Source organism: Pseudopipra pipra, chromosome 5, assembly GCF_036250125.1.
Source record: "Pseudopipra pipra isolate bDixPip1 chromosome 5, bDixPip1.hap1, whole genome shotgun sequence".
Lineage (NCBI taxonomy): Eukaryota > Metazoa > Chordata > Aves > Passeriformes > Pipridae > Pseudopipra > Pseudopipra pipra.
The window spans coordinates 75,830,386-75,857,473 of NC_087553.1; the positions used below are offsets into that span (position 1 = coordinate 75,830,386).

Consider the following 27,088-nt stretch of genomic DNA (forward strand, 5'->3'; position numbering starts at 1 on the left):
GTGCACAGGGCCTCCGACAGAGCCCAGGACCGGCGGGGAGCTCTGGAGCGCCGTGCGTGGCCCCGGGAGTGGCGGCTCCTGCCCCGCGCGGGGCGGGAAGCGCCGAGGGGCCCCGGCAGCCCCGCAGACGTACCGGACAACGCCTCCGGCGGGGCTCGTGAGGCGGGAACCTGCCCCGGCCGGGCTGCGCTCCCGGTACCGGCGGGCACCGCCGGCAGTGTCCCAGCGGCGGGGGGGCCGGGCCGGCCCGCAAAGCCCGGAGGGAGAGGACAGGCCCGGCCCGCTGCTCTTCACGGCCCGGGCCCCAGGGAGCTGCGGACCCGCCCCGGCCCCGCAAGGCCACGGAAGGAGCGCGGCCCGAGAACGCCGCCGAGAGCCGGGCGGCAGAGCCCGCGGGCCGCACACGGCGGGGGGACGGCACCGAAGGGAGGCACTGACCTGCCGCACGGCGGAGAGGCAGCGCCGAGAGGCAGCGCCGAGAGGCAGCTCAGAGCCGCCACTGGCCCCGCCGCCGCCACTCCGCTCCCGCCGCCACCTCAGCACCGGAACACGCCGCCGCTTCCGCCCCGGAGGGACAGTGACCAATCACCTGCGGAACTTGAAAGATGGACGTGACCGTCAGCCAATCGCGACGGAGCAGCAGCCGCGATGCCATCGTTGTCCTGCAACATGGCACAAAGTCACCAATCCGAGGAGGCCTTGGGGCCCCGCCCAATAGCAAAGCAGCGGCCAATCAGCCGCGGGTGCCGGTCGGGGGCGGGGCCGGTCGGGGCGGGGCCCGGCAGTTCGGTGCTGGGAGCGCCCGAGGCGGGGCCCGGTCACGGACTGGTTTGGGCGGAACAGACCCTAAAGGATCATCCAGTCCCACCCCCTGCCATTGGCGGGGACGTGTCCCACTGCACTAGGTAGCTCCAAGCCTCGTGCAGCCTGGCCTTGGGCACTTGTGAATGTACCCAGTGCAAACCTGCCCTCGGGCACAGTTGTCCCTTGTAGGGCATTACAGCCCTTGGCAGAAAAAGATTTTTATCTTTCTTCTAAGCTCCCTCTCCGTACGGAAAGGCTGCAGTAAGGTCTCCGTGGAGCCTTCTCCAGGGGAACCCCCCCAGCTCTCCCAGCCTGGCTCCAGAGCAGAGGGGCTCCAGCCCTGGCAGCAGCTCCGGGGCCTCCTCTGGACTCTCTCCAGCAGCTCCACGTCCTCCTGCTGTTGTTCCCCAGGGCTGGAGGCAGCTCTGCAGGAGAGCTCTCACAAGAGCAGAGCAGAGGGACAATCCCCCCTCCCCTGCTGCCCACACTGGTGGGGATGTGCACACTGCTAGCTCCTGTCCAGTTTTTTGTTTTCTTTGAGTCATTCTCTTCAGAACTCTCCATCCATTCATCTCCTGGTCTGCACTGGTCCCAGAGGGTGCCCTCAGCCAGGTGTAAGGCAAGAGTTCATGAAGCCTGAGCAGCCCAGTTCCCTCTCCTCTGACCATCCCCATCACGTGTTGGTGTGTGCATTTGGATGCACCCGTATTCCTGAACGGCCACAGGCTCTGTTCTGAGTTCACAAGGCCTCAGGACAAGGCTTGACAGGCGTGTCTGAATTTTTCACACCCTTCCTGCAGCTTTGTTCACTTGGTTCAGCTGTGAGAGCAATTCCTCTAATGTCAAAATAAACTATGGCGAGTTTATTTTGCTTATTTATCTCTGTGTGGTACAACCGTGGTCCTAGATAGCTAGTCATAACAAGCAGTTATTCTAGGTAGAATGAGATATTTCCAACTCTAACACGTGCATACATGAGTCTAAGTGGAAGTGAAAGGGAAAAAAGACAAAAAGAAGAGAGGATGAGGAAACCATTAACAAGAACATCACATTCCTCCAGTGAAGGACTCTGGATGCTAACAACTTGCCATGACGTTCCCATCCCCCCTGCAAGCATCCAGGGAACCACAGATCTTAATACCCAGAGGAGCAGCAGGCAGGTGAGTGTAACACCAGAAAAAGCACAGAAACAAGGCAGGTGTGTTGCAATTTTAATTTGATTATTGCTACTAGTGCAACTTTTTTCTTGTATATAAGTACTTGGCCTACATTATTTTTCTTTGCTTACTGTAATTAATAATGACTCATGAACTAGACTGTTAAAATTTCTATTATACTAAAAATAAATTTTGGCTTTAAGTGTATATTTAAAGTAGTGTGGTTGATACTGTAGAGGGAAGGGATGGGGCACCCAGAAGGACCTGGACAGGGTAGAGAGAAGGGCTCGTGCCAACCTCATGAAGTTCAACAAGGCCAAGTGCAAGATCCTGCACCTGGACTGGGGCAATCCCAAACACAGGTACAGGCTGGGTGACGAGTGGATCGAAAGCAGTCCTCTCCAGTGGAGAAGGACTTGGGGGTCTTGGTGAATGCAAAACTGAATATGGACCAGCAAAGTGTGCTCACAGCCCAGGGAGCCCACTGTATCCTGGGCTCCATCAAAAGAAACATGGCAGCAGGGCAAGGGAGGGGATTCTCCCCCTCTACTACTTGACTCTACCTGCTTCAGTGGAAGGTGCCCCTGCCCATGGCAGGGAGTGGAATCAGATGGCCTTTAAGGTCTCTTGCAACCCAGACCATTCTGTGATTCTGTGAAGATCTATCAGTGGCAAATACACACAGCAGGTGGGCTTAGACATCCAGCCTCCCCAGCAGCTGGCTCTCGATGCCTGGTCTCTCCAGCTGCTGGCACATGGACATGCCAGACACTCAAGGTGCACATCCCCACCTCAGTCGCTGGTCCATGTTCCCTTGCACACACCAACATACCAACAGACATGGACACTGGGGGGCCCTCCAGAGGCCCACAGCGTGCAGCTCTCTGGCTCCTGCACAGAGAAACACACAGACAAGTGGATCTCCCTCAACCCCACACCTTCAGTCTCTCCAGCTGTTGGGCTGGACCCCTGGTCCTTCCAATAGTCAGCTACTCCAGTGGTCTCACAACAAAGACATACACGCACCTGATTCCCAAAACACTTGATCTATGGGCTGGCTAGTCTGGCTTGATGTCACTGGTGATCAGGGACTGACATAGTCTCACTCAATCCAGTTGTGGGCACTCAAATCCCCATGCACACATATGTCCAGAGCACAGCCCTGTGCAGACAGAAAAAAAGAGGTAGAAATGTTAGAAGACAGGAAAGACTGTGCTGATCCAGCACAGGGTATGGCTAGACATTCATACTGACCAACACCATTCTACATACAACAAACCTCTTGTATCCACTTTCCCTCCATTTTCCCGTGCTTGTTCATCCCCAAAGTGCCTAGACCCATTCCTTTTCCCACCTTTCCTTCCTCCCCTAAACATCCCACTGTGAGTCTTGTGCAATAAATCCACAGATGCTCTTCCCCTGCACCATGTTTTCCATGCCCCAGGCAGTACCCACTTGGTCTGTAAGGTATTCTGACAACTTCTGTTCACTCACCATGACGGTGTCATCTCTAGGCCCATGGGGCTGATGGCTCCCCTGGGACAGACTTAGAAGGAGCTGGGACAGGGCCTTCATTTCTCCTACGGGGTTATTTGGTCCCCAGCCTGTGGTTGTCTCTCTTTGTTCCTACTGCTTTGTGCAGATGAACCTTTCTTGGGTTGACTGCAGGTCTGTGGTGACTCTGGGATTAGCCAGGCTAGGGCATTACTAGGATTCCCCCACCTGCCATTGTTCCTCTGTGCCACTTCGTGGAGGTGAGGCTTTCCCCACATAGCCTCACTCTTGTACTGGGCCGCTTCCGTAACACCTTCTGGTCCTACTCACCCAGTTATTCAACGTGTCTGTTTGAGAAAACACTATCAAATCCAGTTAGAGGAGTAGATCCTTACTTAACCTCACATCCCACATCTCATAGCCATTTCCTCTTATCTTCATGTATAATTATATCAAGGTTAAAAACAGGGTAGTCTGCCAAACCAGTATAGCTCCCGATGCCAGTGTCTGATTAACCTTCTCACCCTCTCTGGTTTAGCTCCTGAAATAGCAGTGATTTACTAGATTATCTTGCATCCATTCTAAGAAGACTGTTTGTATCATTGAAACTTTCTGATTTGTAGACCAGCCTCTAAGAGGATTAATGTTTATAATTGGCTTGCAGAAAGTTAGATCCCTCCCATAACTGTTGAACGTGGACAGGAGCAGACAGGCAGTGCTGTGAGAGCCACGGGAGGAAGAGGGTCACTCCCGTAGCATCATTCTTCCGACCACAGACACTCATGGGAAACAACAGCAGCTCCACAGTGGATGACCTCCAGGCTGTTGAGATCCACCACTGGTACAAGAAGTTCATGACGGAGTGTCCTTCTGGACAGCTGACGGAGCATGAATTTAAGCAGTTCTTTGGGCTTCGAGGGCTCGATCCGGAGGCCAATAGGTACATTGAGCAGATGTTCCGCACGTTTGATATGAACAAGGTGAGTTCTCCAGCAAGGAATTAACTGTCTTGTGCTGCTTGAAAGTGAACCAACTCCTGCACTTTTAGAGTCCTCACTTCTCTCTCAGAAACACTGGTGTGGAAAGCTGCTGAGGGATGCTAATTAAAGTAGCTAAATGCAAGGAGCAAATGAATGTGCATAGATAATGACATAGATAACATAACCATAGGTAATAATACCTGATTACTACTTACCTTTTGCAAGTTCATCTTTGAATTTGGAGAATTTCTTATTGCGTATTATTTGACTTGGCCTTGTTTGACTATCAAAGTGCTAATTTCATTATACTTTTTCTTACATGTTCTTATTATTCAAAAATATATCTGTATGAGATTGTAGAGACCACAGGAATCAGACAGAATAGAAGTCATTATAGCATTGACAGAGGAGTAATTTCTGGGCATTTGGCAGCCAAACGAGCAGTGCATGGGCAGACAACCTCTGTGGCTCTGCTGGGTGCCAGCTGTGCTGTGTGGAACAGCAGCGAGGGGTGGGTAGTGTTGCTCTCTGTGATAGGTGACCACTGGTAACGAGCAGTAGCCCCCATAATTCCTTTAAGCATGCCCTCACTTTTGCATGCTTTTAATCTGTATATACCTCAGCCTATGCTTGCAGGCCTGTAATCTCAATAACAAAGAAATCTGTCTTTGGGAAAATTCAGCTTTGCTCTCTGCTCCACGGTTCTGGAATGGAGCCAAGGAGGATCCAGTCACGAGGCATGTGAACCAGGTGGGAAATCACGGGATCAGTCTTGAAGAAGGAAAGCCCAGGCACTGAGCAAAGAATGTTAGTTTGGACATGTGAGACAGCATAAGGAGTTAAGGAATGCTAAGGAATATTACAAAATTAAAGAGAGGAGCAGCCAGGGCTCCATTAGGATAGCTGGGGTCTTGTAGTGAGCATAATGACTGGAAATGACTACAGATCTCAAAGAATGTCCTTTCTCATCCCAAAGTCCTCTGTGCCCAGGATAGTGATTGTGATAAGCAGCAGTTTCATAAACAAAAGTAAAATCTTTACAGATTTTGCACAAGTCTTTCTTTCACTTTACCTCTCTTATTTCTTTAAATCTTTAAGGACTTTAAAATTTGTTCAAGGATTGTTGTGCATTCCAGAGTTCTCCTGTGAGCCCTGCATTATGTGGTAAACAATGTTTTAAGAAGACTCTCGGTCAGAAAAGGTAAAAAGCTATCATCTAAATAAAGTGATAGTGATCTCAAGAGGAATGAAGAAAGAGCATGGCAGCTAGTGGGGATGGACCTACATCAGACAGTTAACCTTAGTCTGTTATTAGTCATTTAATCTAGCTCCTTTAGCTTCTTTTATGAACAAGAGCACCCAGAGGAAGATCCAGCCTGTAGTAATACAGACATGATCTGTATCATACAGACAGAATCATCTGCCCTCTGGACCTTCAGATTCTGAGAACTGTGCTGAAGACAAAGAGGATAAATTTTCAATAGAATGATTTTATAAATTGCAACCATAGAATTATAGAACAGTTTGAGTTGGAAGGGACCTTAAAGATCATCTCATTCCAACCTCCCTGCCATGGGCAGGGACATTTTCCACTAAACCAGGTTGCTTCAAGCCCCATCCAATCTGGCCTTGGACACTTCCAGGGATGGGGCAGCTACAGCTTCTCTGGGCAACATGTGCCAGGGCCTCCCCCCTCACTGAGTAACAACTCCTTCCCAAAATGTATTCCAAATCTCCCCTCTGTTAGATTAAAAACATTCCTTCTTGTCCTATCATGACCTGCTCATGCAAAAAGCCATTCTCCCCCTTTATTAAACCCCTCTTAGGCCCTGGAAGGGGCACTGAGATCTCCCTGGAGCCTTCTCCAGGCTGAAGAACGAATGTGAACAGCCCAGCAGACTGACAGAGCAGGGACTTTCCCAGTCCATGGGTGCACTGAGCAGGGCTGAAAACACAGTTAATGAGGAACACAGGAACTTTATTTCAACCCCTGGGTCACGTCAGCATCGGTGTGGGTGCAGCGGAGCAGCGTGGGCAGGACAGAGCAGCCTCTGGCCCCAAGGCTACCTTTGGCCCAGCAGGAAATGGCCGTGGCCCACTGTAGCCCTGGATCCCGCTCATCCCACTGCTTAAGCCTTTTTGTCCTTCAGGAAAGGCAGGAAGTCCTGCAGCAGGTTCAGGAGTTGCACCAGGATGAGGAGTGGGAATGCCGTGGGCAGTAATGAGGCCGAGGAGGTCGGTGCCGGTCTCTGGCTGTGCTTGGGGGTCGAGCTGATGTCTGGCTCTGGCGCTGGCCTCAGCTGCTGCTCAGGGGTCAGGCTGATGTCTGGCTCTGTCACTGGCCTCAGATACTGCTCGGGGGCCGAGGTGATGGCTGGCTCTGGTTCTGGACCGGCTCCTTCTGCTGGGCTCAGGCCCGTCTGGACCAGGATCCAGTTGTGGAAGTGCTGAGTGGAGGTGTAGATCCCGGGGTGCCTGGCTTTGTCACAGCCTCTTCCCCAGCTGCTCAGCCCCACCAGCCAGAAGAAGTCAGCTCTGTTGTCCTTGCAGACCAGGGGACCCCCACTGTCCCCCTGTGGCAGGAGAGAGGGCTCAGGGTTTGTGGGGGGCTGCTGCAGCAGCAGGGCTGGCTCCTCTCTCCCAGCCCCTGCCAGAGCCACATTCCCAGCATGGGGAGGCTCTGCCTGGGGGCTGGAGCCTCCAGAGCCTCGGCTGGGAGCAGGCTGGGGGCTGTCCCATCTCTGCACAGTGGTCCCAGATGTGCAGAGGATGGATGATCCAGGGTCACATCTGCAGCTCGGGGCTGCCAGGAGCACTGGATGGGCTTTGTGGGCAGAGCCAGGCCTTGGGGACAAGGGGACACGGGGCATGGGGAAGGGGAGGGACAGCCCTGGGATAGGGGACATGGGACAGGGCAGCCCTGGGATAGGGGACATGGGACAGGGCAGCCCTGGGATAGGGGACATGGGACAGGACAGCCCTGGGATAGGGGACATGGGACAGGGCAGCCCTGGGATAGGGGACATGGGACAGGACAGCCCTGGGATAGGGGACATGGGACAGGGCAGCCCTGGGATAGGGGACATGGGACAGGGCAGCCCTGGCAGTGATGGGGACCTGGGGCTGGGAGGGTGCTGGGCCAGGCCCAGCCCGTGCCATGTTTGGGGTCAGGGGTCCCTGTGCTGTCGGGTCTGAGGGACTGGTGCCACGCTCCCACCTGGCAGGTGTCGATGCCGCCCTGCGGGTACCCAGCACACAGGTTTTCGGGGTGCACGGCCCCCCCCGTACCAGCGGCTGCTGTTGCAGAGCTCTGTGTCCATGAGGTGAACCTTGGCCTCCTGCAGCACCACATCTGGTCCAGGAGTTGTAGGAAAAGAGGGGAATGAGCCCCCATCGGCTCAGTGCCAGTCCCCTCCCCTGCCTGGGAGTGCCTTCACAGAGTCACAGAATGGTTTGGGGAGAAGGTTCCTTAAAGCTCATCCAGTGCCACTCCCCACTCTGGGCAGGGACCCCTTCCCCCAGCCCAGGCTGCTCCAAGACCTGGCCCTGCTGATGTCCTGCAGCCACAGCTGGACTGTGGTTGTGCCCAGCCCATGTCCCCGGGGTGCCCAGCCCATGTCCCCAGGTACCCAGCCCATGTCCCCAGGTACCCAGCCCATGTCCCCGGGGTGCCCAGCCCATGTCCCTGGGGTGCCCAGCCCATGTCCATGGGGTGCCCAGCCCATGTCCATGGGGTGCCCAGCCCGTGTCCATGGGGTGCCCAGCCCATGTCCCTGGGGTGCCCATCGCACCCTCAGGGCATGTCCTTGTAGGGCCTCACCTCCTGGTGTGGCGAAACTCCATCCCGCGATGTAGCAGGATTTGAGCTCAGAGACCCTCACCGAGGTGTCGGGCACACAGCCCAGCTGGATGTAGTCACTGCACTCCACGGGCCGGTCCAGCTCCAGCAGGGCAATGTCGTTCCTTGCCGTGGCAGCCACGTAGTGCTGGTGCACCAGGAGCCTCTGGATGTGCCTCACCTTGGCCTCGGGGCCCGGCTGAGTCAGATCCGTGGCCCCGATCACCACGTCCCACCGGTAGACGTCCCTGGGGAGGAGGTGGAGAGAGGGTGAGAGGGAGCAGAGCCACGGACTGTGGCAGCTTCCCAGCCTTCTGCTTCCCAAGGGAGAGAGGGAAGCAGAGAGGAAAGAGCCGGACGGGAGCAGCACGTGGTGCTGTGACCTGGGCACCCGCCCGAGCTGTGGGGACACCCCTGTCCCTGCCCCTCCTTACCCGGCCCTGATGAAGCAGTGGGCGACCGTGAGGACCCACTGGAAGCTGAGGAGGACACCCGAGCACATGTGCCACGTGCCATTCTTCCAGGTGGCCTGGATGCTGACGATGCCGGGCCAGGCCCCCGGCTGGACTCCGGTGCCCCCCACGACGCGGGACGTGCCGCTGGCAGAAGCCATCGAGTTGTGGTCGGAAGCCATGGGCCGGAGCCCGCAGGTCCTTCTGAAAGCACAAAGCCATCACTGCCCTGCTCGTTATACCTCCCTGCTTGGTGCTGAGGGGCAGCAGGGCCAGGGACCCCCGAGGGCACATCTGTCCCCCCGGATCTACTGGAGCCCTGCAGATGAGCTGTGCCAGCACGTGGGTGGTGGCCAGGGACTGAGGCTTCTCCATGGGGACCAGGACACTGGAGTGTGGCTGTGGGGAACAAACAGGGCCCCTCTGTGGAACCCCTAAATGGGGCCACTGACCTGCATGCGTCCCCAGTGCCATGCACCGGCCTGGCCAGGGCCAGCAGGACCAGTAGCCACAGCCAAGCCATCGGTGCCAGCGCACGTGGCAGTGCCAGGACCCGGGGTCACCTCCAGCACAGCCACCAGCGTTGTGCCCACAGCACCCACAGTGCCCCCGGCCCGGGGCTGATGTCACAGAGGGGCCGGTTCCGTGTGCTGGGCATGGCAGGGAGGGACACCGAGTCACAGAGCCAGGGAATGGTTTGGGTGGGAAGGGACTTTAACAACCACCCAGTGCCACCCCTGCCATGGGCAGGGACACCTTCCACTGGCCCAGGTTGCTCCAAGCCCTGTCCAACCTGGCCTTGGACACTTCCAGGGATCCAGGGGCAGCTGCAGCTTCTCTGGCCACCTGTGCCAGGGCCTCCCCACCCTCCCAGCCAAGAATTCCTTCCTAACATCTGATCTAAATTTGCACTCCTTCTGCTTAAGGCCATTTCCCCCTTGTCCTGTCACTACATGCTCTTGTCCAAAGTTCCTCTCCGGCCTTCTTTTAAGCCCCCCTTAGGTACTGGAAGGGGCTCTAAGTTCTCCATGGAGTCTTCTCCAGGCTGACCAGCCCCAACTCTCTCAGCCTGTCATGCCCTTCTTCCCACCCTGAGTGAATATTTTAAATGTCGTGAGCCTTGCTGTAAAACAGTAGTGCACTGCTAGTTCACTACATTCTCCTTTTACATATCTTTATTTACATCCATTCCAGAAAGGCATCTGACTTTATTCCAATACCTCAATAAACGAAAGTTTCATTTTTTTGCTGTAATTTCTTGAAGTAGTTATTTGGAATCTTTGATGGAGATAAGTGTTTTATTTGTAGTTTGGTTTTAACCACTTCAAATTTTAGTGTTAAATCTAAGGCTTACAAACCTTTACTGTCTGGCATTTTGCCTTACAGAAGAAATAAGGGCTTTTTGAGTTCTTTGTAGAATCAAGAAATGGAGTGTTGAAAACCTAAATACAGACAATTTTTCCACTGATCAAATCATATTCTATGTATTTGAAAAAACATCCCTAATCATTTTATTTCCCAGAGGATGGAGAAGAGATCTATGGCTTAGTGAAATAGCATAGTTTCCCACAAAGGCAGAGCAGACCAGCAGAGGAAACTTGCAGCCAGGGCTCAGTGTTCTCTCCCAGCAGACCAAAGGCAGCTTCAGTGGACAGAGGGGGGTTTGTTCACACTGGCCATGAGGAGTGGTAGGTTCCTCCACTGCAGGTGGTGAGAAGAGAGGAGCCTAGATATGCAATAAATCATAACTTTAGGAATCCAGGTATTTATTGGCTGGAGGAATTGAATATATGTGTGTTGCACTAAAGCTTTTTCCTAAGTCCAAGTCCGTGTGCCATTTGTTTGCCTTTCTCTTTCAGTTGTGAACCTAAGGAGCAATAAACAGTAAAACAGTTCCAGAGCTGTAACTCCCTCAGTTTGTTCCTGTCACAGTTTGGTTTTTGTTTTCTCCCAGGATGGGTATATTGACTTCATGGAATATGTGGCTGCCCTCAGCCTTGTCCTCCGAGGGAAGATGGAGCAGAAGCTGCGGTGGTATTTCAAGCTCTATGATGTAGATGGCAACGGCTGCATCGATCGACATGAACTGCTCAACATTATTAAGGTGAATCTCTAGGGGGCTGTGTTCTTTCCTCTTTCCTTAAAGACAAAATCACACAAGTAACACTTTTCTGTTCCCCATATGGATCATCATGGGTGAGATCTTTAACATCATCCTTTCTTTGAGCAGAATTCCCCACATCCCTGCAATAAGCAGACTTGACAGACTCTACCACCACAGCATATGTTGCAGCATAGCTAAGCATAAAATTGTTTTAGCTGCCTAGCACCTAAATTGGACTTTCCAAGGTTTCAGACTCCAGCTGTCAGTTGCCACCTCTGCAATGTGTCCTTCACATGTCCTTTTACCCATGAGAAGTCGGAGAGTTACTCCCAGTTTGTTTTTTAGAACCAGCTCCTAAATATAAATGCAAAAAACCCATATCTGACACCGGCAAACAACTTGAAGAAGAATGATTGTGAATGGAAAGGATTGCATACGAATAGCTACTCTGGACAGAGTTGGAACTACTGGTATTAAGATCACTATGAACATCTCAGAATTAATTATGCTGCAAGTTCGGATTATTTTGTAGACAGTGGGAAATTACCAAGATGCAGGAAAGATTCAAATAAATTACAGACCCCAAATAAATAAATAAATTACATTTCTGAATATGAAAGGTCAGGAAATTGATTCAATAAAGATTTGAAGCCTAAGCTGTCCACAAATAAAGGCACTAAGATGTTAGTAATGCATTCTCATCTGGATATGCATTTTAGTGCTGGGTATCAAAGAGACCAAACCAAAATCAATGACTAATAATATACAGCCTCCTAGTAATAGCTTGCAATAGAAATACTCAGACGTTACAGTGAAGCAACAGATAGCAATAGTTAACATAGAGCTCTTAAGAAACAAGTCCCATAGGCAACAATTGGTGGCAAGCAATTTATTGCCCTTTGAATTTTGTGAGTGTAGTTCAGTGTCTTTTTTGGCAGCCTTAGGAAGTTGCTGAGGTGATTCTTGATTTTAGTAAAATAGCATTTGAAAAAGAATGAAGAAAATTATCAAATATCAAAATTAGAAAATGAACAGTCTTAGAAATCAGTATAAAGGCTCTGGAATCACATATTTCATTGACATCCTTAAACAAACGAGATAATTAGGCATGGAAAGCAAAGAGAACTGTGTTCTATGTAGTTATAAAATAAGAAGAATTGTAGTAAACAGTAGTGGATAATGCTTTACCTTTCTCAAGCCAAAAATTAATTTCTAATGAGATTTCAGGAGAAGCCAGACACACAGGAAGCAGTATATAAATGGAATTTGGGAAAGCAAGAGTAGAAATAAATGAGCACAGCATAACAGAGGAATTTCATAATGCCAAATGCAGAGGGTGTTTGACAGTGTTACTGGGGTTCAGTGGGCCACAGGGTCACCAACTGGGCCAAAGTGGATCAATCAGGTGGACCCTGATTCTGCCATTTCTGTAGTACCTAAACTGTACCTAAGCAGACTTAGGGTGATCCTCTGGGTTTTGCTGCTCATTCCATGCTCCAGAACCATCCTCCCTTTGCACCATTAAGTGCCAGCCATAAGGCCTGATGATTTGTGTTGTGTTTTCCTTTGATTCTGGTTCATTTGTACAGGGAAAGTGCCAGGCATGACTGTCTTATTCCGAATCTATGCTGACCTGCTGCAATGGAATCATCACTATCACTCTTGGAGCCATTAGGCACACTCTTCTTCTTGCTCTTTCATTTTAGGCTATTCGAGCTATTAATGGTGGTGACCATGAAACTAGTGCAGAAGAGTTCACCAACCGAGTCTTTGACAGGATTGATGTGAATGGAGATGGTAAGATTCCTGCCTTTGCCATCCAGCTCAGATAGTCTCTGTTCTACAGAGAAACATCCATGTCTTCCTTTCTTGATTGAACTTTATGCCTCTTCATTTCATATTTTCTTTTTATGTGCATTCTCAGCCAGTAATCCATTCTCCATTAATCAAAAGGCATTTTTCTCCTTGCATCATACATAATCAATATGTCCGGATTTGTTCCCTGTACTGAGTGTCATCTGTGTTCTGTTCACATGAGTTTGGTACTGGGGTTTTGGAGTGGTGTTTTGTTTTGTTTTGTTTTGTTTCCTTTTTATATGTTGCTGTGTAGCTTATGCCAGTTAGAAGTGGGAAATATTAACAAACGGCCCCAGCTGTTCCTACGTATTTCAGCAGGGAAAGGGAGAACTGGAATTTAATGTTGCAGTTCAGAGTTTCTTCACTGGGTCTATTGCAGGCAGTACAGCAATCACATGAGGTGCTCAGTCAAAAGGTGATCAACACCACTGTAGTCACTGTACATCCCTGAGAGATATTTCTTTCCTTGCTACTTCAGGTACTCATGACCTCCTAACAGGCTCTTTTGTTATTCCAGAATAACTCTGCTGAGCTGCTTCCCTGCACAAGGGCTTTTTGGCCTAGGACAGAAAATATATTTCTGCCCGTCATAGCCTCCCTCTATCACTTCTTTTATCCATGAAAACCAGCAAGTATAGGACAGGTTATGACTATGACAGGTTGGGCCAAAAAGGAGGTGGATAATCCAGCTTTATTTATAGGATGCTGTGATCCCACTCCCTAGCCACACACTTCTACTGTTCTTTCTTATGTATCCCTTCCTTTCTACAGGAAAAAAGGAAGGTTAAGTTTCATAACACTTAAGACTCTCTGAGGCCTCAGTGCTTTAGAACAGTGCCTGTATAGTAAGTGGTGTCTAAGGTTAGATTGCTGTACTCCTTTTCCTGTCAAATGTGGATTCTGATGCCTTTTGTTTGTGTCTGACACAGGTGAACTTTCTCTGGATGAATTTGTGGAGGGAGCAAGGAAAGACGAGGAGTTCATGCAGGTTATGATGAAAAGTTTGGACCTGTCTCACATTGTGGCCATGATCAACAACCGTCGGCACAGTATATAAATCAAGCTGAGAGAAAATGCTGTGCCTAGAGACAGGAGGGTATAGAAACACAAGGAAGGAGAGACACCATTTTTTAAAACAAAATTTCCATAAACATGAATATGGAAGTAGGAACAGAAAGACACTGCTACATTTTTATCTGAGTGCATGTTCCTGTACAAATACTGAAGCTTAGCCACATAAATGCAGGACAGGTTCAGAAAACTGGATCTGTGTGTCAGTATTTGACTTGACTTCCTAAAATTTAAAGACCAAATTTCAGGGCACAAATTTCCTCCTTATTCTGTGTCCCAGATTGTCACTTTGCAATGGACTGAAGGTAATGCCAAGTTTGTGAAGAACACTAGCAGAACTGGATGATGACATGTACAAAAGAAGAGCTTCAAACTGTTATCAACGTAGAGAACTGTCAAAAGAATGTAACTTGTGCTGCTCTTGTCATGACATTGGTTCATAAACACCAGCATGGTTGTCCATACCAGATGTGCTTCTATTTGGTAGTCTCTACAGGAGTAGTTTTAGTCATAAGATCACAGGAACTGGAAGAAAAACCAGTCTGATAGTGACAAATCTGTCCCAGCTGCGCTGTCAGCAATGCAGATGTTTGAGCTTTCTGTGATCAAAGAACTCTACCAAACAAGTCAACAGTCTGGAGCAGCTTCTGTAACCAGAGAAAATATGCTGCTCAATTTCCCAAAGCATTACTTGAGAGATCAAACCTTTTATACACTTGTTGCCCTGCTTATTCTCTTCTCATACAACTGAATCCCTGAAAATGTTCAAGGCCAGGTTGAACAGGGCTTGGAGCAACCTGAACTAGTGAGTGGCATCCCTGCCAATGGCATAGGGTTGGAACTAGATGATCTTTGAGGTCCCTTCCAACCCAAACCATTCTGTGACTCTATGATAAATGAAGTATGTGAAGATGATCTTGTTGCTTCACATGTTCTTCACTGGTGTTTCATTTTGGTCTTGAGGAGACAACCTAATCAAAACAAACATCTCAGCAAGGTGACTTGTGAATCCTGCTGTTCATGTGAATGCCAGAGTGAAGTTCATACTCTGTGCTACCACAAAGGGCTCTCTGTACAGGATGGGAAGAGTGATGTAGCATGGATAGAACCTCAGCAAAGTGTCTTGTTCACTGACATTAGATAAGGTCATGATCAGAAGCTCCTTTGACTTCAGAGAGAGAACCAGAAGGAAAGAAGAATGCAGGAAAAGTTCAGCTGAGTGCCTATGCCATAGCTGGCATGTTTTTCCTGTGCAGGAGGAAGAACTTGCAGACTTTAGACTGGACTTATTCTTGCTCATATTTAAGCTTCTGTGATGTTCATATGTGTGTTGGGTTTGCGTGGCCACCTTTTGGCTGCAGGGGGTGGGGTGGGCGCCTACAGGAGTGGCTTCTGTGAGAAGCTGCCAGAAGTTTCCCCCTTGTCCAGCAGAGCCAATGCCAGCTGTCTCCAGGATGGACCCACCGCTGGCCAAGGCTGAGCCCAGCAGAGATGGCAGTGACACCCTGGGGATAAGCTATTTAAGAAGGAAAAAAGTTATTGGGCAGAAGCAATTGCAGCCAGAGAAGAGAGGAGTGAGAATATGTGAGAGGAATAGCTCTGCAGACACAAAAGTCAGTGAAGAAGGAAGGGGAAGAGATGCTGTCAAATGTGCTGGAGCTGAGATTCCCCTGCAGCCAATGGTGCAGCCCATGGTGAAGCAGGTTGTCCTCCTGCAGCCCATGGAGGTCCACAGGGGAGCAGAAATCCACCTGCAGCCCATGGAAGAGCCCCATGTCAGAGCAGGTGGATGCTGAAGGAGACTGTGATCCAGTGGTTAGGCCACACTGGAGCAGGGTCCTGGCAGGGCCTGTGGAGAGAAACACGTGCTGGAACAGTTCCTGAAGGACTGACCCCATGGAAGGGCCCACACTGGAGCCCTTCCTGAAGGACTCACCCTGTGGAACGACTCATGCTGTGGAAGGACCCACACTGGAGCAGTTCCTGAAGGACTGAACTTGCGAGAAGGACCCACACTGGAGCAGTTCTTGAAGGATGGAACCTGCAGGAAAGACCCTGCACTGGAGCAGCTCATGAAGAACCACAGCCCATGGGAAGGACTCGTGTTGGGCAAGTTCATGGAGGACTGTGTCCTCTGAGAGGGACTCCATGCTGCAGCAGGGCAAGGACTCCCCTCCCTGAGGGGGAAGCAGTGACATGAACTGACCATAACCTCCATTTCCATATCCCTGCACTGCTGGTGGGGAGGAGGGAGAGAATCAGGAATAAAGTTAAGCCTGGGAAGGAGGAAGAGGCGGGGGGGAAGGTGTTTTTAAGATTTGTTTTGCTTCTCATTATCCTAGTGTGATTTTGATTGGTAATAAATTCCGTTAATTTCTCCAAGTCAGGTCTGCTTTGTCTGTGATGGTAATGGGTGAATGACCTCTTCCAGTCCTTATCTCAACTCACGAGCTTTTGTTGTATTTCCTCTCGCCTGTCCAGCTGAGGAGGGGAGTGCTAGAAAGGCTTTGGTGGGCACCTGGCATCCAGTCAGGTTCAACCCACCATAGTAGTATCCTGAACAAAGCACCCAGACTTTCACTTAAGTCAAGGGAGATTTATCAAGTATTGTCACTGGAGCATGAGTGGGTGATCGTGTTTAGAGTAGGCACCAACATTTTGCCAGGTGGCCCCATGCTCCAGAACCCACTGGCACATGCATGTTTGCAGTCTTAGAGCTTCTGCGAGGAATCACAGCCAGGTGATTGGCAAACATTGCTCCATTCCCCAGAGGATTATCGTGAGCAGATGTGACTGGGCTCTGCTGTCCCTTTGGACTGAGGAAGGCAGAGGTTTTTTCCCAAGACTCTGCTGAACCTGTCCTGTACCTAAGTCCTTATTCTCCTGCAGTTCTGTGGGTCAGTTACATATAAAACTGCATTTTGACTATCACCTGACATACAAGAAATCCCCCTATTTTTAGTTCTTAGAAATGTGAAGAATTTTTGTCAGTGCATCTGGTATATTAAAGAAATCACCAAGAAGTTGTAGCTGCCAGCAATGTTGCAGCAAGTGTTGCTATATGTGGTGTATGGAATCTTCTTGATGCACATAACGGAGAAGGGCATATATGCAGTACATCCTCAGTAATAATCCTGAATATTTGTAAGTGGAGTTTAATTTGTTATTTAATTGGCATTAAAGAAAACTGGTTCTTTCTTGGATGTTATTGCTGATGATGCTGAAACAATTCTCAGCTAAGTGCAGTGATGACATTTGTAAGAGACAAAAAAAGCCCACATCATGCTATCACTACACTGAGTTGCAGATGTATGTTTTGTTTTTAATGTTTCAGTTCTTCTGTAACTGAATGATTTCCCTGACTTTTGGGTCTGTGGACAGCATGTACTTCAAGAGACCATTCCCACAGTATACATGCCTGTATCAGAATCTGTGAGAAGGGAGACTAGGAAGGGGAGAGGAGATCTCCGTAAAGGGGAGTGTCGTGCTTTAGGAATGGTACATCCCAGTTCAGTTTGGGTGGCCAGACAGGAGAACTGGAGGCACAAAAGGCAAAGATCATGAGTTGAGATAAGATCAATATATTGGAAACAGCAATGAGATAAGAAAATCAACAGTAACAGTAACAATATTAATAACAAAAGCATACAAAAGAGACAGTGATGTACATGCAAAATGCTCACTGAGCCTGACCTGACCTGACCAGACTGCAGCTGCTGGCACCTGACCCCAACTGCTCCGTCTGCTTGGTCCCAACCTGAAGCCAGAGAGTCCCTTCCCCCCCCCAACACACGAGGTGGTATCAGTAACACTGAGGTTGTGTCCGAAACTAGGACAGGGAGATAATTGTTTTTTGACCTACTTGGCTTTCTTTGTACAGTTAAGATTTAAAAAGTGTACAATTAACATATCTTGGAACTGTTCCCTTTGATGAAAGAACAGAAGAATTAGGAGGGTAGAATCTAGAGCTATGGTTTAGATTCAGCACATGAGGGTTTTCAAATATGTCCAAGGATGGGAAGCCCACAACTTCTCTGGTGTAGGGTGAGAGTTTGGAGTTAGGAGTTTCAGGATTAGAGAATAAGGGTTTTAGTTAGGGGTTTAGAATTAGAGAATATGGCTAGGATGTCAACGTTCTCAACACAGTGGGGAGGGACAGTGGGCACTGTCTGGAGCTGGACTCAGGGGTGGCAGCTGCCTGGAGCCGTGTTGGGGTGTGCGAGGTTGCACTGGGGGCTCAGCATGGGGGGATCAGTGTCCCATCCCAGCAGAGTCAAAGAGCAGGGAAGGCTGCATCTGCATCATTATCATATTATTTTGCCATCCCTCTGTTCAGCTCCAGATCCCTTTTTTACCCCCTTCTTCCCTCTCTCTGCTTGGCCCCAGCTCCAGCTCCCTATTTTTCCATTCCTCCCTCTCTGTCCTGTAGTCCCTTGGGAATTTCTCTTTCTCTAGCTCTCTTTGTCCTGCCAGTGTTTGCTTTTATTCTTACGAGAAAATTGCCAAGGACTTTAATGAAAAAAGGCTTTCCTAAGCGTTTGGAGATGAAACCTGAAACTGCTTCTTCTGATAAATCCTTAAGGATGGGAAGCTGTATGAAGCTTGCTGCTGTAACCAGCCAGTAACTTACATTAATATTTGAACTATTAAAATTCATGACTTTTATCAGGAGGGTGTGTGTGCTTGTAAAATACTAAAAACTGTAACGTCTCTCATTTTTATATTTATATTGACAAATAATATTGATTTATATAAAAATTTACTTCAAAATAGAATCCCGCATCTACTTTTTTATATGCAGGATTTTAGATTATAAGAAATTCTGAATATAGGTCTTTAGGTTTTGAAAGCGCCCGGAGCCTGGTGCGGGGGCGGTGCGGTGCTGTCCCAGAGGGGGCCCACACCCGCCGCACACGTCGCCGCCGCTCCCCGTTCCCCAGAGTTGCCGCACCCTCCGCCTTCGCGATCCAGAACCGCTGCGCCCCTGTCCCGTGTGCCGGTGGGGGCTTCCCGAGGGTCTCTGCGGGGGCCTTGGGGCCGGGAGAGCACGGCCCGACCAAGGAGCGCGGAGGGACGGCGGTCCCGGGGCACACCCGACACGGCCCCGCCGGCTCCGAGCCCCGCCAATCCGGGCCCGGGGCAGCGCCCGGCCCGCCAATCCCGGGCCGCCTTTCTCGGCGCCGTCCAATCACAGCCCGCCCTTTCAATCCGGCCGCGGTCCCGCAAGCTCTGCCCGCTCAGCCGCGGCGCGGCCCCTCCGCGCGGCACCGTCCCCCCGTTCCCCTCAGGCGCTGCTGGGACCACGGAAGGGCGGTGGGAGCTCCGCGGTCACGTCCCCTCCGGGAGCTCTCCCGGGAGAAGGGGAGGGAGGCGGGGAGCGGGCGGGAGCGGCCCCGGGAGCGGGCTGGCCCCAGCACCTGGCAAAACCTCTGAGGGAAAAGGCAGGGAACAACTGCGGTTGTTCTGCCCTTTCTTTAGCCAGGGACTGGAACACAGACAAAATCGAGGGGCTCTTTGACCTGGGCAGGCTCCGAGCATTTTTCAGCCTTCCTTAGCAGGGCATTCTCACCCTCTGAAAAGCTGAAAGGCTTTAACAGCTGGAGACGCGCCTGCAGCTGTGCAAGTTAATGTAGTTTCTTTGAGGAAATGAAGGGGAAGTTTTCCTGTTGTGAGCCTAAATACCGAGTCTACTCTGCTTTTTCAATCAGGTGATGAAGCTTATGGAAAAAAGACAGAATGCATCGAGGTGAGTTCTGCTTTTCTGGGATCGGTTTGGGAAAATCGCGTGAAATTCTAAAAAGCTTCTCTCCGTGTTTTCTAGTTGTTTTTTCAGCCTTGGTCTAAGTTTCCTGTAGAAAAGGGCACAGAATTAGAACAGGTAAACTAGACTTTCTCGGGAGAGATGGAAGAAAAGTCAGCTGATTGCAGTTCTGCTTTTCTTGTCTTCCCTTCGACTGTCATTTTCTCTCCCCTGCTGTTCAAATAGGCAGCAATTAATTGCTCTGCTGAAGAGTTTGCTGTACTAAGTGTCTGTCAAATGGATGCCTTCAACTCAAGATAGCACCTGCTCCTTAGTTACAAAAAGTTCCTCACAGGAAATTTCCAGGCGTGCCCATAAATCTCCTCGCTGTTTGTTTGGGAGAACGGGGTTTTCTCGTCTGTCACAGAATAGTCGTGGCATTTGCTATGGAATGCTGGTGGCAATCTAGTCAGAAGAGGCCCCCGTGCTTCACTAATTTTCCCTTTTTGTTGTTGGGGGTGACTTCTTCCCAGGGATGTTCTTCTTGCTCCCCCGGGGCAAACGGAGGTGTCAGCGTCAGGAGCCATCCTAACTGAGGCCCCGGTAGGTAAGTGCTTTTTGTGTGACTGGACGGTGAAGCTGTCTGTGGGATTGACCTGGCTATTGCTCAGTGTACTCCTAATTAAGGTGTCTTTTTATCCGTGTTCCCAGGCTCCCTCTTTCCCTTCGGTCGCCGTGGACACTGTGCCGGACGCCTCTGGCAGGACTAACCCCGGGTCTTTTATGTCCAGTGTGCTGTGCTGTGTGTGCCTGCAGGTCAGAAAAGCTGGGAGTGCAGTCCTTCTGCTTTGCTTGCTGTGTCTCTTTGGTAGTGATTTTGGAGGGGAATCCCAGAACGATTTGGTTTGAAGGGGACCTTTAAAGGCCACCCTGTCTTCCGTGGGCAGGGGCACCTTCCCCTCTCATCCCCGGTTGGATGCTCCCAGTCCCATCCAGCCTGGCCTGGAACACTTGCAGGGATCCAGGGGCAGCCTCGGCTTCCCTGTGCGGTGTGCTCTAATAGCTCTCCACTGGCATCAGGAAAAATGTTGTCAGCGTGTTTTGTGCGACGATGGTAAGCGGGACCCGGGTGAAAATTGTGTTCTGTGAGGTGCAGAGGGAAATAATTCTCCTTTGAAGTCAAATGTATTCAGATTTGCATGAGTCTTGTCTGCCTTATGTTTGAATTGCTTTCTATTCTAGGCAGTTGTTTTAAATTAAACTTTTTATTTTGTGTCTCCCCCCCAGTATCCTGTCCAAGACAAAGCTACCTTTCTTTCCTCGTGGGAATGGACTGGCCGGGCTTTGGCAGTCTGGCCCCTCGAAAGACTAAAGTGACCTCTTCCAACAGGGGAAGACTGAAGCAAGGGGTGCCAGGAAGAACTGGAGTCTCTGGAGAATAAAAGCTGGAAGCGTGCCCCCGAAAATCCCCAGCCCCGCGTGGTCAGTGGTCTGACTTGCACGGCCCGGTGGCCTTGGCCAGGAGCGGTCCTGCCGGCCTGTAATTTGAATTTCCTGCCCAGGCTGTAATTTTAATTTCCACTGGGTGCTGGCAAAGCCCCCCTGGGGGTGAGCCCCAGTGCCTGGCAGGAGCGGAGCGGGCTTGCGGGGCCCTCCTGGCAGCCGTTGTGTTTAAGGGAAGGGTAGGGGGGCCTTTGTCTGTCCCAGAGGAGCTTCAGTGTTCTTTGTTGCTCTCTGGAGGACTAAGAACTAAAAAAATAAAAAGCAAACGAGAAAGAAAAGAAAATGAAAAATAAAGAGAATAAAAAATTAAGGAAATAAAGAAGGCAATAGAAAATACAAAAGAAAATGAAAGAAAAAAATAAAAGCGGGCAAACTAAAAAGGCCCTAATAAAATGAAAAGTGAAATGAAAGAGAAAAACAAGCCTTCTTGGGCACCCCGGGGTTTACTCCTCGCCCCGCCCCGCCCTCCGCCCCGTAACTTGGGGGTCCCCCCTAAAGTGTGAGAAGGGGACCCGAAAAGGTGGTCGGGGAAGGGCGGGGAGCCGAAAAGGCAGCGGAGGGGGTGCCGCGAAATGTGAGGGAGGGGCCGGGGCAAAGCGGGCGAGGCGCGCGCGGCGAGAGCGAGCGAAGGCGGGCGGTGTGGGGGGGGCAGGCAAGGTGGCGGCGTCGGCGCATGCGCAGTCTTTAGCAAGACGCCGGCGATCACGTGGTAACTAAGGGCGGGCGAGGGGAAACGGCGACGCATGCGCAGTGGCTCCTGTGCCGCTGCAGCGCTCCCCGCTCGACTTCGGGGCCGGCTCCGGCGGCACGGCGGGAGCTGTGGTCTCCCGTCTCTCCCGGGGTGTGTGCGGGGGGAATAACATGAAGATTTTTGGGGCGAAAGCGCAGAAATTAGCGAGGGTCGTTCTCCGGGTAAACCGGAGCAACGGAAGTGGAGAGCGACCGGACTGTTTTCGACGGCGCACCACCAAAGATGGCGCCCTCCCGGACCGGAAGTCCTACGAGGACGTACAGAAATATGGCGGCGCCCTGACCGAAAGTCCTCCAAGTCCGTACACAAAGATGGCGGCCCCGGCCCGGAAGCCCACCAAGCCCACAGTAAAGATGGCGCCGCCAGGACAGGAACAACACTAAAGTTGGGACAGCCCAGACAACACTAAAGATGGCGGCGAGAGGCCCCCTCGCCTCAGAGAGGCGATTATCCTGTTGCCTGACCTCCGCCCCGACTCGGACCCCCGCCCCGCGCTCGCAGCGCCGTCTCGCCGCGCTGCTTCCCGCTGTGGGGACAGGGCGGGGAGCTCGGTGGTGCCGGGCGCGGGCGGCAGGTTCGTGGGCGGCGGCAGGCACCGGCGCTGGCAGCCCCCTCTCGGCGCCGCGGCGCGCGGCGCAGGCGCCAGGACCCCAGGCAGTCGCCGCGCGCCGCCCGCCCGCTCCGTTCCGCTCCGTTCCGCTCCGCCCCGCTCGCACTCCCGTCCCCGCCCCGCTCGATCCCGCCGTGCCCCGGAGATGCTGTGGGGGCTGCGCCGCCGCCTTCCCCCCCCCAGAAGCGACCCACGAGGGCAGATCCGACGTTGGACTCTCCAGGAGATCGTCCCCGGGGTAAGCGGCGGGGGCGCGGCGGGGGCGCGGCCGCTCTTCTGCCTCTCCCGCGGCCATCGGCGACTGCAGGCAGGGGAAGCGACAGGCAGGTTTCTCGCATCTGCGAAGAAACTCGCACCTGCGTGCCGCCGCCAGGAGAAGGGGCGGCGAGAGCGGCAGGCGGCAGGGCCGGGTTCGGATGTGCCCTGGCATTGCAGTTCCCCGGGAAGGGTCTGTGCTGCCTCAGGGACCCTGTCTGTGCTGCCAGGAGAGAGAAATCCTTTGGGAAGCTGGGGTGGAATCAGCAACTCTGTGACTTGCTCAGCTTTTCCTAGGGAAGGGCAGGTTTTAGGGAAGAAAGGCCCGTCCTCGCGAAAGGCGCCGCGGGTCTCGCAAGGGGGGGGGGCGTGGCTGCAGTGCCGCTCCCGGCCGTGTCCGCCAGGCGGCGACTGCGAGGCGGCGCCCGGCGGTCGGGGCGGGCTGGGAAGCGGCGCCTGCGCAGAGCGAGGCGTTGGCCGGGCCGGGCCTGGAGCGCTCGGGGCCGCCGGGCAGGGCAGGGGCAGGGACCGGCCGGGGGGGGGGGTGGTGGTGTTGGTAGGGGGGGTTAAGAGCAGGTTTTAGGGAAGAAACGCCTGTGGTGAGTAATCAGAAGAGAAGGGTGAAAGCCAAGAGCCTTTGACTTCCCCAGTGCACTTAATTTTCTTGTTCTTCTCTCTTTCAGGACAGGGAAGATCATTGACTTCGGTCCAGCAATGCCAAATGTGTTGGGGTGTGAGCAGCCAAAGCAACAGGCTCCAGCCCCACCGACCGGCGCTGGGGGCACCTGGTCCTGCCCGTGGGGTGGGGTAAGTCAGAGGGACATGTTTCTCTCCTCCTGGCTGTTGGCATTTGCTCCCTGGGCACTGGCTCTGTTTCCACTGCAGGCTGGTCCTTGCCGTGCTGGGAAGGGTGGAGAGGAAGGGGCAAAGGGCCAGGTGAGCGTGGGATCCCTGAGCTGTGGGGTTGGGCTGTGCTGAGTGGGGCAGGTGGGTCCCTGTTGGTGAGCCTGAGCCTTGGCTTGGGGGTTCAGGAGCCCGGGGGGCCGAGCTGGGGGGTGTTTGCAGCTCTGCCAGGGCTGGAGCTGACACAGCGCTGGGGGAGAGCCTGGAGCTGGGCTGGGCCGGGGGACAGATGCAGTGGAGCTGGGGAGGGTTTGGGACTCCCTGGGGGAAAAGGAGGGATGGATGGGCTGGATGGAGCCACAGGCCTGTGCTCCTGGGAACACACTTGTCCAGGGTGCTGGGATCTGGGTCAAACTCCAGTTCCCCTCGTGTCCAGGGGTGCAGGGTCTGAGGGATTGGATTTCCCTGGCGGTTTGCAGGAGACCAGGAGTGAGAGGAAACGCAGTGCCAGAGCAGGCTGTGTTTGCCTCTGAGGACAGAGAGCCTGTGGGCTGAGGTGAGATTGCTGTGAGTGTTGGGATGAGCATTCCAGGGAACGGGGAGCTTGGAATTCCAGGTGCTGATGGAACCATCGCCTTAGGTGTGTTTAGTTTGTGCCTGTGGGAGCTGGGATTCGGGCTGGAGAGCTGTTGCTGGGAACAAAGGGTGGAGAAAACCTGCTCCACGGATGTGTAAAGAAGGATGAAGTAGCAGGGAAGAGGAGTATTTCTAGACAGTATCAATATTCTCCATGTGGGATGGAGCAGCGATGGGGGTGGTTGGGTTTGGCCTGGGCCGGTCAGGATCTGCCATAAACAACCCACCAGACCCTGAACCCTCACTGGACATGTCCAGCCCCTCAGCAGAAACCCAAGTTGTTCATTAACTGTTACAGAGGAAAAATGATTGGTACTTGCTCCTGATCTGTGGAGAATTCCCTTTGGAATGATCAAACAGAGAGCGTATCAAGGCAGGCAGAGCATTTCTTTTGGCTCTTTTTTTTGTTTCTGGTTTGTCATTTTCTGTTTGGCTTCAATGCATTTTGTGTGCTCCTGTTCAGGAGGCAGTGTATTTTTACCTTGAAATTCGGGGTGATTTTGTTTGTTTGTTTAGGGTTTTTTTCTTTCCCAGTTGAATCAGGCCTAGTCCGATGTTGTCCTACAGGACTGCTTTGGTGCTGGGTCAGAGAGAGAGAAGGGGAATGACTTTTCATTCTCTTCCAAGCAGAAGTGGGAGGTTGTCTTGCCCCTCCCCAAAGCACTGCAGGCACATGGGAGTAGCTCAGTGCTGGCCCAGTTCTCTGAGAAACACCCGTGGGGGAGAGGTTTAAGTCTTAATGACAATGCTCTGGTCTCTTGGTGGCAAAGACTGGGTCCTACAGTCCCAGCCTGATGAGGGAGAACATGAACCTCTGTTCTTCGTGCAAACCTTCTGTTGCTCCTTGTGCAGTCTTTTCTTTCCGTTGTATGTGTTACTGTCCAGAATCTCTCTGAGGAAAGCTGTTAGAAATTTAGAGGTAGGACTGGGATTTGGGTCTGTTCCCTACAAACTGCTGCAAAGCCTGAAGGACCGGGCTGATGACTGCTCTTAACAAAGGTGGTTTATTAATATTCTGTCAGATTTCCCTCAGCTCTGGGCAGGACAGGCAAGGGTTAGGGTTGGGAATTGTGCAAGCAAGACCTGTTATTTCTCCTGTGCGTGTGTCAGTTTGGCAGGGCTGGGACAAGGAGGACTCGTGCGGGCACCTCCAGAGACAGCGGGAACGGGAGCGTGCTGCAGAGAAGGAAAATTCCAGGGGGTGGGTGCTGAGAAATTTGTCCTTCCCTTGCCCTGTGCTCTGCACTTAGCAATGGGTCAAGTGCAGAAGTTTCCTGGGGACCCTGGGAAATGAGGCCGGGTCTGCTAAGAAAAGTGGGGCCAAAGGAGCAGGACCTGGGTCTGCGAGCGTGGGAGAAACAAGGGCCGGGTCATTCTCTGCCTCCAGGGGGGAGGGCAGCAGGAAAGGCCACGGACTAAAGCACTGAAGTGCCGTTCCCCAGGGAGCCCCTGCCCAGCACTGAACTTGCTTGTGCACTTGCTGTCCCTTTCCCAGCGGAGCCGAAGCGTCGGGTGCGGGTGCCGGGGGGATGGAGCTGCCAAGGACAAACTGGGGGGGGGTTTGCGAAGGAAGGGGGGAGAAGGAGCTCTTGACGTGCTTTTTTTACTTCTTCGTCCCACAGAATTGCCACGAGAGGAAATACCTCAGAGGGGCTTCCCTCCAGATAAGCCCTGAATGTGCCAGGAGGTTTCAGCCGGGAGGAAAGGAGCTGTGGAAGAAAAGCAGCCTAAAAATAGCCAGCAGGGATCATCAGGTTTTCCAGCCAAGAAGAACAAGGAGAGAGATGAGGGAATTGGGTTCCAATTCCTAATGATTTGGTGGGTGCAGGAATGATTTGTGTGTGTTTTCCGGTCCCTTTTGATTCCTGAGATGATTTTAAAATGATGGCTTTAGCAATAAACTAAATCGGAGATGTTGTTTTTGTGGGAGGGTAAGGTTTGGATTCTAACTATAGAAGAGCCAACAAAATAAAGGCTTCATGGCAAACAAATGGTGTCTCCCAAACTCTTTGTACTTCAAATAGATGCCTTTATTCTTATTTTTTCTTATTGGTATTCTCAAGGTGTTTAATACCCTGTCTACAGTTATTTATTTTGGCTTCTCTTTTTTATTTGTTACTAAGTTTATATGACTGACTTCTTTTTGAAATGCAGCAGTGCTCTCAAGGATATTTCCCCCCCACTCCTGGCCTTGTGCAGGGCTGTTGAGTACGTGTGTGCCACTGTTCTTGTCCCAGGGGGACCGAGTGACATTTGGAACCAAACCTGGGTCCTTGGGACCGAGCCCAGGACTGATCCTGTTCATGAACCACAAGGGATGAAACTGTTCTGCAAGCCCAGTTTGCAGAGCAGGAGCTTTGCAATACTCAGCAGTGAGCAAAGGAATTCATTTCCCCTGAAATGTTCTGGGAAGGTTCTGTGTGTGCCAGCCCTGCTTCCTCCCCAGTGTGCCAGCCCTGCTTCCTCCCCAGTGTGCCAGCCCTGCTTCCTCCCCAGTGTGCCCTCCTTTGTGCTCCTCTGCCTCAAGGCCAGGGCTGGCTTTGGCCCTGCCCTTGTTCAGGCAGGAGTGCCCGTGGGCAGTGGGTTTGTCAGCAGTGGGCACAGCTCCCAGGGGCTGTTCTGGCTGGGCACTGCCCTTGTTCAGGCAGGAGTGCCCGTGGGCAGTGGGTTTGTCAGCAGTGGGCACAGCTCCCAGGGGCTGTTCTGGCTGGGCACTGCCCTTGTTCAGGCAGGAGTGCCCGTGGGCAGTGGGTTTGTCAGCAGTGGGCACAGCTCCCAGGGGCTGTTCTGGCTGGGCACACGTTTGCACAGGTTCCTGCAGTCCCAAGGACTTGGCTTGGGGCTTTTCAGGAAGGGCCAGAAAGACTTTCTTTTGCCACTTTTGCCATTCCTGAAAGTGAAATCTCTGCACTGAAACTCATCTAAATAAACTGTCCAATTTTTTATTCCCCCCAGAGTGAAGCTCCCAATTTTGGATGCCAGGGTGCTGCCAG

At 52.1% G+C, this 27,088-nt stretch overlaps 3 protein-coding genes and 1 pseudogene across 22 annotated transcripts in view; 2 read left to right on the forward strand and 2 right to left on the reverse strand.

Annotated features, from left to right (window-relative positions):
- GOLGB1 (golgin B1) overlaps positions 1-555 on the reverse strand; it is a 37,731-nt gene extending 37,176 nt beyond the window's left edge. For 2 of the 3 annotated variants that reach the window (XM_064656792.1, XM_064656791.1), the window contains exon 1: positions 439-554. The gene's annotated coding sequence lies outside the window, so the exon portion shown is untranslated. Of the gene's footprint in view, positions 1-438 lie in introns of all 3 variants that reach the window. The other variant, XM_064656793.1, reaches the window with a different exon arrangement.
- Positions 556-4,139: 3,584 nt separating this feature from the next.
- LOC135415224 (guanylyl cyclase-activating protein 1-like) lies at positions 4,140-16,149 on the forward strand. Its single transcript, XM_064656896.1, has 4 exons — positions 4,140-4,435; positions 10,680-10,829; positions 12,536-12,626; positions 13,616-16,149. The coding sequence occupies exons 1-4, from the start codon at positions 4,238-4,240 to the stop codon at positions 13,741-13,743; spliced, it is 567 nt and encodes a 188-aa protein (XP_064512966.1). The 5' UTR covers positions 4,140-4,237; the 3' UTR covers positions 13,744-16,149.
- LOC135415208 (acrosin-like) lies at positions 6,393-8,902 on the reverse strand (annotated as a pseudogene).
- A 4,133-nt stretch (positions 16,150-20,282) lies between the features above and the next one.
- The window catches only part of LOC135415218 (uncharacterized), a 75,349-nt gene continuing 68,543 nt past the window's right edge, over positions 20,283-27,088 (forward strand). For 8 of the 18 annotated variants that reach the window (XR_010430996.1, XR_010431007.1, XR_010430997.1 and 5 more), the window contains exon 1: positions 20,283-20,313. Coding sequence is in view for 5 of the 18 variants with exons in the window: in XM_064656883.1 (XP_064512953.1) it covers positions 22,163-22,599 (437 nt within the window). In the remaining 13 variants the exon portion in view is untranslated. Of the gene's footprint in view, positions 20,314-22,126; positions 22,600-27,088 lie in introns of those variants that run through there. The other 10 variants (XR_010430998.1, XR_010430999.1, XM_064656883.1 and 7 more) reach the window with 8 other exon arrangements.

What these genes read in the sequence shown, in the direction of transcription:
- LOC135415224 (XM_064656896.1), top strand. Translation starts at nt 4,238, where the DNA reads ATGGGAAACAACAGCAGCTCCACAGTGGATGACCTCCAGGCTGTTGAG. An exon ending in AACTGCTCAACATTATTAAG is followed by an intron (nt 10,830 to 12,535) that starts GTGAATCTCTAG and finishes CTTTCATTTTAG; the next exon opens with GCTATTCGAGCTATTAATGG. An exon ending in GATTGATGTGAATGGAGATG is followed by an intron (nt 12,627 to 13,615) that starts GTAAGATTCCTG and finishes TGTCTGACACAG; the next exon opens with GTGAACTTTCTCTGGATGAA.